The sequence below is a fragment of the Microtus oregoni genome, unplaced genomic scaffold (assembly GCF_018167655.1).
Source record: "Microtus oregoni isolate MIOR12 unplaced genomic scaffold, Mior012 000002F_ref0000024, whole genome shotgun sequence".
Taxonomy (NCBI): domain Eukaryota; kingdom Metazoa; phylum Chordata; class Mammalia; order Rodentia; family Cricetidae; genus Microtus; species Microtus oregoni.
This window is the reverse complement of record NW_024543061.1, coordinates 72,882,011-72,894,525: the sequence shown is the minus strand read 5'-3', so window position 1 is coordinate 72,894,525 and position 12,515 is coordinate 72,882,011. Positions and strand designations below refer to the sequence as shown.

At 37.0% G+C, this 12,515-nt stretch overlaps 1 protein-coding gene and 1 pseudogene across 1 annotated transcript; both read left to right on the top strand.

Annotated features, from left to right (window-relative positions):
- Positions 1–1,240: 1,240 nt before the first annotated feature.
- On the top strand, positions 1,241–1,757 carry LOC121436747 (annotated as a pseudogene).
- Positions 1,758–6,640: 4,883 nt separating this feature from the next.
- On the top strand, positions 6,641–7,579 carry LOC121436740 (taste receptor type 2 member 140-like). The gene has a single exon (XM_041636746.1). The coding sequence runs from the start codon at positions 6,641–6,643 to the stop codon at positions 7,577–7,579; it is 939 nt and encodes a 312-aa protein (XP_041492680.1).
- The last annotated feature ends 4,936 nt before the right edge of the window (positions 7,580–12,515 follow it).

The window sequence follows — 12,515 nt, the reverse complement described above, 5'->3', positions numbered from 1 at the left end:
ATGTGGACTGCTGTGTGCCTGGAACTGTGCTCGGCTCAGGGGCACCAAATGGCTCAGAGACATGAGCAGCTCCAGCTCCGCCATGCTGAACTGTGCTGATCTCAGGCAGGAACTATATTAATTATCATAACAGCACAGTTAAGGTTTAGACTGGGCAGGAAACAGGTAGTACCATATTACTTCTACATGGCACAACTTAACTTTTTAAGAAGTGCTTAGCATTTTAAGAAGTGCTCCTGGATAGTAAAGAATTACAGATTCACAGTAGGACAGATTCAGACATTAAAGTTCTCTAAATGGGTCATAGTGTTTGATAGACATACGCAGGCTTGGGAGAGAGAAGAAAAAGAATATAGAGAATAAAGTTAATGCTTAAAAAAGGGTAAAGTCTTTAAAGAAACAGAGTACAGATAGTTATAGATTAAAAGAAATAAAAAACAAGCCACATAAAAATGAAAAATTCACAGAGAGTCTGGATTATGTTCATTGTGTTTTCTTTAAATTTTTTGACTGTAAAGGAGCTAAATACAGAGAGACATTTCATTGTGTGGCTAAGCTAATCCAACATGTGTACTATAAAGCTATCTTGACTTCAGAATTTGGACCTAAGGATATGATGCTTTGGAAAAGAGGTGGTTCTTTTGTTTTCACAGAGGATGAGATCCTGTGGATTGCTTCTATCCCAGTATGGTATGATAGACCATGCCCTCCTGAAAGGTTGCTGTGAACACCCTCAAAAAATTACTTCACTCAACTGCTGACTGAGAGGAACCTAGCACACAGATTATACCATGAAAGACCTAATTAACAGCACCCCCATACATCAGGAAGGAGTTTGTAGAGATCTAACTGTGCCCATATTTCCAAACATTGTTTATGAATGTTCTTTTACATTTAAAGAGGGATATGATATAGATATGAATTAATTTACATTGGTATAAATTATGCTTCATTGCTATAAATTTAAGGTCAATTTTGTTATATGTATTTCTGATCTTGATTAAGGTGTTGTGATTGCATAGTTAATTTAAAAACATAATATAGAGCAGCCTTCAGAGATCCCGTGGATCTGTGTCTTGCTTCAACAGTGTGGACTGAACAGACCCAGGGCCTCCCTTTGTTAGCTTCCACCACTCCTCCTCTGCAGCCGCAGCCTCCAGGACCATCTCCTTGCTGCCTTCTGCTCCCAGGACCAGCCAACACCATCTCTTTGCGGGTAGCTCCAGACTGCATCTCAGCCATGACCTCCCAGATTCGTCAGAATTATTCCACCGAAGTGGAGGCTGCCGTGAACCGCCTGTTCAACCTGCATCTGCAGGCCTCCTACACCTACCTCTTGCTGGGCTACTATTTTGACTGGGATGACGTGGCTCTGGAGGGTGTAGGCCACTTCCTTCGAGTGTCTCCTCAAGTTGCAGAATGATCACAGAGGCCGTGCACTCTTTCAGGATGTGTAGAAGCCATCTCAAGATGAGTGGGGTAAAACCCAGGAGGCCATGGAAGCTGCTCTGGCCTTGGAGAAGAACTTGAACCAGGCCCTCTTGGATCTTCATTCCCTGGGCTCTGCCCGCACAGATCCTCATCTCTGTAACTTCCTTGAAAACCACTTCCTTGATAAGGAGGTGAAGGTTATCAAGAAGATGGGCAACCACCTGACCAACATCTGCCGGTTGGCTGCTGGGCCCCAGGCATCCCTGGGTGAGGACCTCTTTGAGCGGCTCACTCTCAAGCATGACCAGGAGGCCTCTCCTTCCTAGGGGCTCCCACCTCTGCTCTGCACCAGCCGGCCCCAGGACCTTCACCTGAACCTCTCAAGAAGCCACTAGGCAGCTTTGTAATGCCCTGGAGCCCCTCTCAAGTCTCAGATCAAGTAAAAAAAAAAACCTTTTGAAACAGCAAATGTATAATCAGGAAATATAGTTGTTAATGGATAATCATCGATAATAGTCAAGCTTGTAGTCATGTTAGTTAAATTTTCTAGATATATAGATATATATTTCAGTTAGATAGGCATTCTTCATATCTTTCAAAAACAACAGAATATGGCATTTAAGTTTTAATAACTTAGGGTTTTTCATGACAATGAGACATGTCTGCTCCTGGCAGCACCAGCTACTTCAAGAGGAAGATGGGCATCAAAGAGGCTCCTTATGGAGTTTACTAGCCATTTGGGCAAGAAACTGCTCTTGCCTGGACTGTTGCATAAACCAGATACAAAGAACCCGCAGAGAGAGGACTACTGAACTTGCCTAAAGGTGAGATGATCTTTCGGGGTTCCTGATTCATGAATGAGTCTGTGAGACAATCTGCAGGATACAAAAGAAAGTGACTGAACTCTCTTTGAAAGTTCTTGCTTCATGGAAAAGTCTGCTGGATACTATGGGCCTAAAGGCCAAAGATGGATGCACCAACAATAAAAAAGAACTTTGAGTGACTGTCCAGGCAGTGAGGTGTCTCTGTCATTTCTAGAGTTTCTGAAGTTGCTTACTTCTCATTTACTTAGGTAATATTATATCTGTCTGGAGTCTTTGATGGAGTTGAAAAATAGATGGTTATAGTTTTCCATTGCTATGATAAAAGATAAAATAGATATAAATATTGTAACTGTAATTCTTGCTTGATAACTGTTTTGTTATATGTAATTTTACTATGCTAAAGTAAAAGCCTTTCTTTTTTGTTTAAACAAAAAAAGGAGAAATGGTACAGGAGGATCTTCTGTCTATGTGTTACATTCATTGGTTAAATAATGAAGCTGCCTTGGCCTTTTGATAGGCCAGCCCTTAGGTGGGTGGAGTAGACAGAACAGGATTCTGGGAGGAAGAAGGCAGTGTGGTAGATGCCATGGCTCTCCTCTCCAAGATGGACACTGGATAGACTCATGCTGGTAAGCCACAGTCAAGTGGCAATACAGATTATTAGATATGGGTTAAATGAATATGTAAGAGTTAGCCAATAAGAGGCTAAAAATAATGGGCCAGGCAATGTTTAAATGAATATAATTTGTCTCTTGTTATTTTGGGATATAAGCTAGCCAGGTGGCCAGGAGTTGGGTGGCAAGAAGCAGCCCGCCACTCCTCCTTCTACAACAAAACAGGGCATGATGGTGTGTGTCTGTAACACCTGTGCTGTGGGGGATGGGAAGTGGAGACTGGAGGATCACTGAGGCTTGCTGGCCACCAGCTCTGCTCCAGGCTCAGTGAGATATTCTAGCTCAAGGAAATGGGACAGAGTGATAGATGAAGACACCTAACATCCTCTATGGTCTTTGTTTTGTGGGGTGTGTATACTATCACACACAAGCACACAAACATTACATACATACACTCTCACAAATGTGTTGCTTGTTATTTATTTATTTATTTTTATGGGTGTGAATATAGGAAAGACAGCTCTGGTGAGAAAGTATGAAAACAACATGACTGGTAAGACAAAGATGAAGGACACAACAGCTTTTCACATGGGACTGTTCTCATGTAGACACTTCACACTCACATGGGACTGTCCTCACTATGGACACTTCCCCCTTGGCACTACATCCCTGCTTTGTGCTCTGGGGTTAATCTTCTTCCTGTGCAAAAGAAGCCCAGGGAGACGTTGCTCCACACAATGGATGACAAGATCCCAGCATCACAGTCCACATGAAGGGCCCACAAAAGGCGAGCTCCTATCTCTTTGAAATTGAGGTGTTATGAAATCTTATCATCTTTATGTAAAAGTAAAGGCAGATCATTTCAGTCACAGAATTAATCATGTTCAACATCAATCTCATCAAGTATATAAAAAGCATCCTGAGAGGGGAAATCCTGCCAGCTCTGTTTATTCTTAGCACCTAAAAGTGAAAACAATATGGTTGTCAAAATAGTTTACAGAATCCATAAATGAGTGAACTATGTGAAGGCTTTCAAGATGATAGCAAATAAAGATATTATAAAATCTGTAGGTAGCATAAAGTATTTGGTTCTGTTTTCATTCGGTTTAATTTGAGGTTGCCAACTTAAACAGAAGCATTACTCAGAGCAAAAGACTGGCTATTGAACAATTGTTAAGTGAAATGTTAGTATATTATTAAAAAGTCAGAAGTACTAACTGAATGAATCTGCTATGCCAAAGTAGATGTCATCTGTGACAAAACGGTACTTTTTGAAAATCATGTAAAAGATTTTAACAAAATATCATATACTTTTCAACTATGGATAATGTTTCTATCATTACATTAATTAATACTTATTTTATATGCAAAATAACATTTGACATTATAAAATCTAGTTAAGAAGAAGATTCTTTTCCTTATTTTTTTTAATTTTTAAGATTATTGATTAAACCCAGGGTCTCCTACATGACTGTGATGTATTCTTCTACTGAACTTATACTGAACTACCAGCATCCTTTTTCAATTGTTACTTTTGTATGTTTTTTTTTGCCCAACATTTCTAAAAATTTTTAAGTGTGCATATTGTATGCTCATAACAAAATCTAGACTAGAATGAATATTCTCCCTTCCACTATGTGGTCCCTGGATGACCACCTACAAAATTAGACCTAGTGCTCACAATGTTCTGTTGTAGTTCAAAAGGGAGGAATATTATTGATGACACAAGATATTCACCAGGAAAAATATCAAGACACAAGACATTTGAGCTATCACAGAGATTTATGGTTGAAATATTCTTGAACTGTGCCAATCAAAGAGTGACTGAATTTATAAACACATGAATTACACTTTTGCTGAATGCCCTGCACTGGGTATGGGAGGCTATGCTTTTTCTGTAGCTTTGTTTTTGCTGCTTTGTCTCTTGAATATGGGTTACTCCCTTTGCGAAGAGGAGTGCCTTGCATCAATTCAGAAGGAGTTTGGGCTCTTTTCGTACAACTGTGTCAGAGACTTTCACGGCAATCTTGCTGATATCAATACAGCTGCAGCTTCAAATCTGAACAAACCAACTTGGATTACAGAGTAAAGCAGCTACAGCAATTCCAGTAGAACATGAAATGTTTCTTGTCCAGAGTGGAAGGTGGAGAAGAGGGGCTCAGGAATGCTCCTGGGCTGTTGTTACTGCCTCCCATGAATACACACTTTGTCACTTTTCCAAAAGGCCTTGAAGCTATTGTACTAGCATTATCTCCACACTGCCCCACCCTCCATGTGTTTTGCATTTCTGCCTTTTTGTTATGGGAAAGAGCCATCCCATGAGGACCTTTCTGTGTTCAGGTATGTTAATGTTTCAGTTCTAGAAATTTTGTCATTTTCTTTGTACACTATTGCTCCAATTTCCAGTTATAATTCATCTTTCACATGCAATAATTTATGGCTTTTCCTTCTATCTCAGCATTTTTAGTAGTGTTATGTTGATTCAGGGTCTTACAAATTAGTCCAGTTTCCTTTAGTGCTGAACCACGTATACTGGTGTTCACTACTAGGCCAAGTTTATTATAGTTTTTGATACATGTTTTTTCTGCTTTCTTGCTTTAATACTTGTCTTTTGTGTTATTGCTCCTTTGACTATCCATTATGTCTTGAAGAATGTTATGACCCATTGCTCCATTCCCTTTCTTTCCTGGGCTATCTATTGTCCTTTATATGCCTCTATGCCTACAGTGATATTAAAGAAGCAAATGTCAGTGCAAACTGGAGAGAAATGCATAGTTCCTAGTGCTCATACTGGTGGAGGAATCAGATGCATTAATAAAGGTAGGAGACATGGATAATCAAAAAGATTCTTGTTGTGCAAATGAATTTATGTAAACTTATTGTCTTTGTAACAAAATAGGAATTATTCCATATTTCTTTACATGTGTGAAGAAGATAGTCACAAGTCTTTAGAATATTTACATTACTATTGCATCAATTAAAAATGGAAGCAATTTTATACCATCTCCTAACAATTATCACATTACTAATTGTAAGTGAAATGCACAATAAATTTAAGTTAATGATAATCCTGAATTATTTCAATCAGAAATGAAAGGGATTAGGATGTAAAATGCACATTTATAAACTAGCATATATTAGTATATGTATGTGTATGCATGTATATATAACCTTATAAAAAGTAAAAATGTTAACCTCAGTCCCAGATATTTGAAGAGTAACTAAATAGGTAAGATTATTAGGTAATTTTTTGCTTGTATAAAAATCTTTTGAATATATATATAGGTGCCTACCTGGCTTCATTTTGAAATATTTAATGGAAATCTTATGTTACATAGAAGTTAAAATACTTTACCTTTTATGTGAGTTAGATTTTTATGGTGTTTTTTTCCTTATCAGAGATTAAATGGTTACAATTTAATATGCAAAAAGTCAAAGCAATGCAAATAAATTTATTTGTTTTAATGATAGTGCTTGTGAATTCTGCTTTCTTTAGCATCAAATATGGAGAACTCCGTCTGGTACATTGTGTGTAAGGTATGGCGCATCTGGATGACGCTCACCTGGGTTTTCTTGCAAAGAGTAAGAATTTTGTGAAGAAAACTATAAACTACTTCAATAGAAAATCTTGATGCGTACTTGACATTGTACATACAAGTTCATTATATTTGTTTGTTATGAATTCTCAAGAATCAGCTATACATACACCAGAAGACTGTATTCACAAATATTTATCACTATAGTGGAATTTGGAACACCATCTTGGAAACAATGAATGTTGTCCTATATTGTATATTATTAACTACTTTAAGTGTGGAATTTCTAATGGGAAACTTAGGCAATGTATTCACAGTGCTAGTGAACGTTATGGACTGGGTAAAGAGGAGAAAGATATCTTTCATAGACCAGATCTTGACTACTCTGGCAATTTCCAGAATTGCTTTTATCTTTTCGCTAACTGCACATTTATTTGTATATAAATGGTATCCAGCCACAATAATAACTAGAGAAATTGTGAGACAAACTTGTATTTTCTTTACAGTAACCAATCATTTCAGTGTCTGGCTTGCTACATGTCTCAGCATCTTCTATTTTCTCAAGATAGCCAATTTTTCAAACTCTATTTTTCTTCATCTAAAGTGGAGAGTTAAAAAAATGGTTTCAGGGACACTGTTGGCATCTCTGCTCCTCCTGTTTTTAAATGTTTTAGTCATAGACACACACATTGATATCATTATTTACAGAATTGAAGCAAATATATTCTTCAGTGCCATATCAAGTAATTATTCTCAAGTTGCTAGTCTTGTTTTACTTACCAACACTATGTTCACACTCATCCCCTTCACTGTGACCCTGACTGTGTTTCTCCTGCTCATCTTCTCCCTGTGGCAACATCTGAGGAGCATGCAGTACAACACCAAAGGTTCTAGAGACGTCAGCAAGGCAGCACACATAAAGGCCCTGCATATGGTGGTCACATTCCTGTTACTGTACAGCATTTTTTTTCTGTCACTTCTTTTGCAGTTTTGTGATATTGAATATAAGCAGAAAACTTCAGTTTCTCTCCTTTTCTGCGTTACTGGAGTTGCTTTCCCTTCTGGCCACTCGTATGTCTTGATTCTTGGAAACACTAAACTTAGACAGGCATTTATTTCCATGATGTGGTGGCTGAGGTGCAGGCTCAGTGCTGTGGAGCTTTCAGTTTCCTAAAATGTACATCATCTTTTGTATTTAAAAGAAACATTAGTTCTTAATAAATTATTTTTGTATAAATTTCAACCTTCTGTACTTCACTTGTAACATTGTGAATTTTACAAAATGTTGTATACTTTTGGCATTTCTCTATTACTACCTTTGTAGAAAAAATATAGTTTTATAGGATAAATATAGAATAAGTAGTACTAAATAAATATATGAACACATAACATTAGCAAAATATAATTTTTCTATACATAATTAATCACGTTGACATTTTAAAATGATTTATGTTAATATGTAAAATATTTGTGTGTATATATTCATGTGGCATGTGTCCAATGATGTTAAATCTGTTGTAAGACTTCTGTGAAGCTTTAGAAGGAACCCTTTCTTATTACTAGGTTTGTTTTTATAACTTTCCTCTCCTAACATTGTTTATTTTTTACCTACTTATTGGTTTTTTGTGTTTTTTTTTTTGTTTTTTTTTGTTTTTGGTTTTTCGAGACAGGGTTTCTCTGTGGCTTTGGAGCCTGTCCTGGAACTAGCTCTGTAGACCAGGCTGGTCTCGAACTCACAGAGATCTGCCTGCCTCTGCCTCCCGAGTGCTGAGATTAAAGGCATGCGCCACCTTCTCCCGGCCTACCTACTTATTGGAAAAATGTTAGTTTATTTTCTGTATGTCTTTCAGAGGCAATTTGTTGGGGATGCACATGTTCTAAAATGTGAACATGTGTAATAGGTAGTTACTCAGAGGAGGAAGTTATAATACTTATACATGGCTCATTCACATTTGAATTTCGACCTATATTTGAATATTGTATGAATAAATTTCATTTTTGAAAAGAGGTTAAAGGACTGAATTAGGAAACAGGAAAATTGTGCAGTGAGTAGTTGTTTGTTATTCTGTTGCTTAGGAAACAATAAGAAATAAAAGTACATATATATTCAGTGCTGTGAGAAATTCTCTGCTTTGTAAAGTGTCTGCAGTTGAATGAATTTTAGAGATGGAACCTATGAATATGAAATGTTAACAAAGGTGAAGCTCAGTAAAAGAAAAACTAGATAAGAGTCAAATTATGAATTTCTTGGTAATATAAAAAAATAGCATAAATATCAATAAAAGATAAAATGTAAATTGCATAATTGTAATGTTTCAAACACAATACAATTCATAGGGAGATTAAAATGGATGCACCCAGCACAATTTTCACTAAAAAACAAATTTCAGAGAAATCTCACATTTTCAGTATGAAGATGGTAGCCTGTCCACTTTCCTTCTACTATGCTGCCATGGCACTGGGAAACCACAGAACCCAGCACTCAGAAGGCTTTTTTAGCACCACTGTAAAAAACTTACACAACATTTCTAGCAAGATTCCTGTCTGTTAGGAGTTTTAGCTTCATCAGCACATTAGATTTACTGCCATAGCTAGACAGTGGAATTATAGCTCAGTGTTTAAGTCAGTGATTTTTTGAATGGTGTCTTGCTCTCAGCCTTGGATTGGTGTGTGTGTGTGTGTGTGTGTGTGTGTGTGTCTGTGTGCACTTTGTGTTTGTGTGTGCACTTTTTGACTGAATATAATGAAGCTACAAGACATTAATTACCAGCAGATAATTGTAGAAAGAGAAATTTCCCAAGAAGATCCTATATACAATGAGACAGCTTAGAAAGAAAAAACCTCTTGTTCATGAATGCAATTTATCTACTGAAACCAAATCCTGATGTTGAAGGATCATTCACGATATCACCTGAGGACTAAACCTCACCATCCCTCTATTCATCACTCATTCTATTTTTTTAATAAAAACAAAGCAAAAATTTGTAATGCTAAAACTTATAAAACTTTGCTTAATGACATTCATACTTCATGAGCTCAAGTTTCAAAGATGCTAGACAAAGGAAAATGCTTGCAAAACAGTGAAAGAGAGTATGTCTCCATTTGCATGCTAGTAAATGAGAATTCAGCTTTACATTCAGGACCAGCAGTTGAAGTCTGTGGCTGGGGGTGAGGACATACAATGCATGGTTCAAGTTCTTGTTGGCTAGTAGTTTTTTCTATGAAGCTAGCATTGAGCTAAGGGATTGTCTTACTTAATGTTGCATTCCTCCTTAACATGGTCTACAGAATGTAAAAGCCAGTAGAATATCATTCAGACTGCAAAATTTATTTGTGTGTTTGTGTGTAACAAAAATCATGCAAACAAACAGGTCATGAATTTGAAAGAGAGCAAGGAGAAGTATATGGGAGATTTCTGAGGAGCAAAAAGGATTTAGAAATGGTGCACATACACTAAACTCTCAAAGGTAAATGCAAAATGAACAAAAAGGAAATAGGACTCCTTGTCCACCCAGAAACAGTATTGCTAGAATTTTGGTCAGGAGATTATTATTCATAACTAGTAACACAGGCTTAGTTAATACGAGCTTGTTTTTTATCCAGTTAGTGTGAGAATATTTGGATTTGGAAAATCTGCCAATGTCTTTATAGCACTGAAAATGGCTTGGATATTCCTGGGAGAAAAAGATGTGCCTGGTGATACAATTCTTACTCCTTGGACTGTCTCCAGAATTGTTTCCTTTGGTTTGGTTAACACAGTGCTTTCAATTGTAGTTAATCTGGGTTCAAATAATGAGCATGTGAAGAAGGGTGTCCTTAAAGCCCCTGGTGGAAGTGATCCTGTTACTTCTGGTGTGCCAATAGCCTCAGCTTGTTTTGTTTGTTCATGGTGGCTAAGATCTAATTCTATATTTCCTTACCCCAGAAGGAGAGATAAGAATTTGCTCTTGTGATGTATAGGGGTTTTGTTTTCTCTTTTCTTTGATTCTTTTATTTTAAGAATATTTTTTATTAATTCTTTGGAAATTCCATGCAATGTGTTTTGAACATATTATCTCAGTTCTCCAAAAGCTCCCATTACTGTTGTCTCCACTTTCTCTACCTTTACACTTACATTTTGAGTTCTCTTCACTTCTCTTCATCTACATGGAGTCCACTTTTTGTTGCTGTTTTATTCTTGAGATGGGGCCTGCCCTAGTGTGTGGTTGACTCACTGACTCCACTGATTCTTCTCTCACAGCTATCAAAGCCTGTAGCCTCAAAGTTAGAGGTAGGGTTTTCTTTCAGCCTTCCTCTTTCTATGATGGCATTTTGTGTAGCTTGAGCCTGTTTACGTTTTGTGCATGTTGTTACAATTGCTCCGAGTTCACATGTACAACTGCTGGGTTTTTATCAAAAAAACAGTTTTTTTTTTTTTTTTTTTTGCTGTTACCCACTTTTTGTCTCTCATAGTTTTTCTTTGTCCTCTTCCATGAAAATTCCTTAGGTTTGTAGGGAGGGTTGTATTATGACTGCTTAGTTTGGAGCTTAGAAGGCCCCAGTCTTTTGTTCTGTTAATATGGGCAGGTGAGGGTTCCTATATTCATTGTCATTTACCCCATGAAGAAGTTTCTATGATGGGGGCTGAAATATGCTATGATCTAGTGATATAGCAACAATTCATTAGCAGTCTTTAAATTTATTTGGTATTTCTTTGAAAATTTAATAATGCATGAAACAATCCCACACCAGTTTGGATTCAAAGTATTATTTATTTGAGGGGAAAAAACTTACAGAACACCATTCTACACAACACTAGGAAAGGAGTCTAGTGTCTGGAGCAAGAGAGTGAGCAGAGGGCTGCCACTGCTTTTTAAAGAGAAAGAGACCATGCCCCAGTGGGCTGGTATCTCAGTGGCTATTGGCTGAAGGAGCAGACGAAGCTCCCACAGTACCTCCCCGTTTTGTTTAAGTAAGAGAGTTCTAAACCTACTACGAGATTATATACAATAAGAACAAATATCCTATTCTTGTATAATAAATAACATGGCCAAGTCATGAGAGGAAAGTAACTACATTTCTATAGTCTTCAACCCCATCGAAGATATGAGAAAGGAAATAATGTTACCTGAGTAATTAGGAAGTGCAATCAAACAACTTCCAAAATATGCAACAAATTACAGAGACAATTGGCTACCTAGGCAATCACCCAAAATCACGTTTGCAGCATTGAAGCAACCAACTTTGGCTAAGGCCTAGAATAACTGACAGATTATTTTTTTTTATAATTTTTTTTTTTTTGGTTTTTCGAGACAGGGTTTCTCTGTGGTTTTGGAGCCTGTCCTGGAACTAGCTCTTGTAGACCAGGCTGGTCTCGAACTCACAGAGATCCGCCTGCCTCTGCCTCCCGACTGCTGGGATTAAAGGCGTGCTCCACCACCGCCCGGATCTGACAGATTATTTTTAACAAGAAAGAAAATTTTCAAAACTGTCTTACCCTGTCTTGGCAAGATTTGACAGCTCTGCTTATCCATTTCTGTATACTATGTATTTTGTCAGTAGCTGAGGTATGGGCATTTCCTTGCCCAGAGTCCGGTTTTACCAAGAAGAAGACAAGCTCCAAGTGGAGTGTCTTTGGTGCTTAACAATCTCTGGGAATAGATCAGTGTTGCCAGGAGTGATTGTGTCTCATTACCTCAGATCTCTCAGTTAGATTAAATGCCATTTTTTTACAGCTCTTTGAAGAGGTTGAAGACTATTTATATAGAATATAATCTCTATGTATCTAAAGAACCTGATTAGTCTAATTATAAATGTGACAAACATAAATGACTATTGATCTACAATTCTTAATACCTATCTAACTTAAAGACTAAGACAATAAACAACTATGCAGTAAATGAGGACAGTGTTTCCAAATTTAAACAATGTAGAAGTATATATTGCAATATGGTAAATATATATCAATACATAAACAATATATAAGTATCTTAATCAGAGGTAGAAATGTACACAGCAATCTGGTAACTATCTATATATATATCTATATATCAATACAATATATATAAATACATAAAATGTTTTAAACAGAGGTCGAAGCATGCATGCATACATTATTTAATATAATTTAA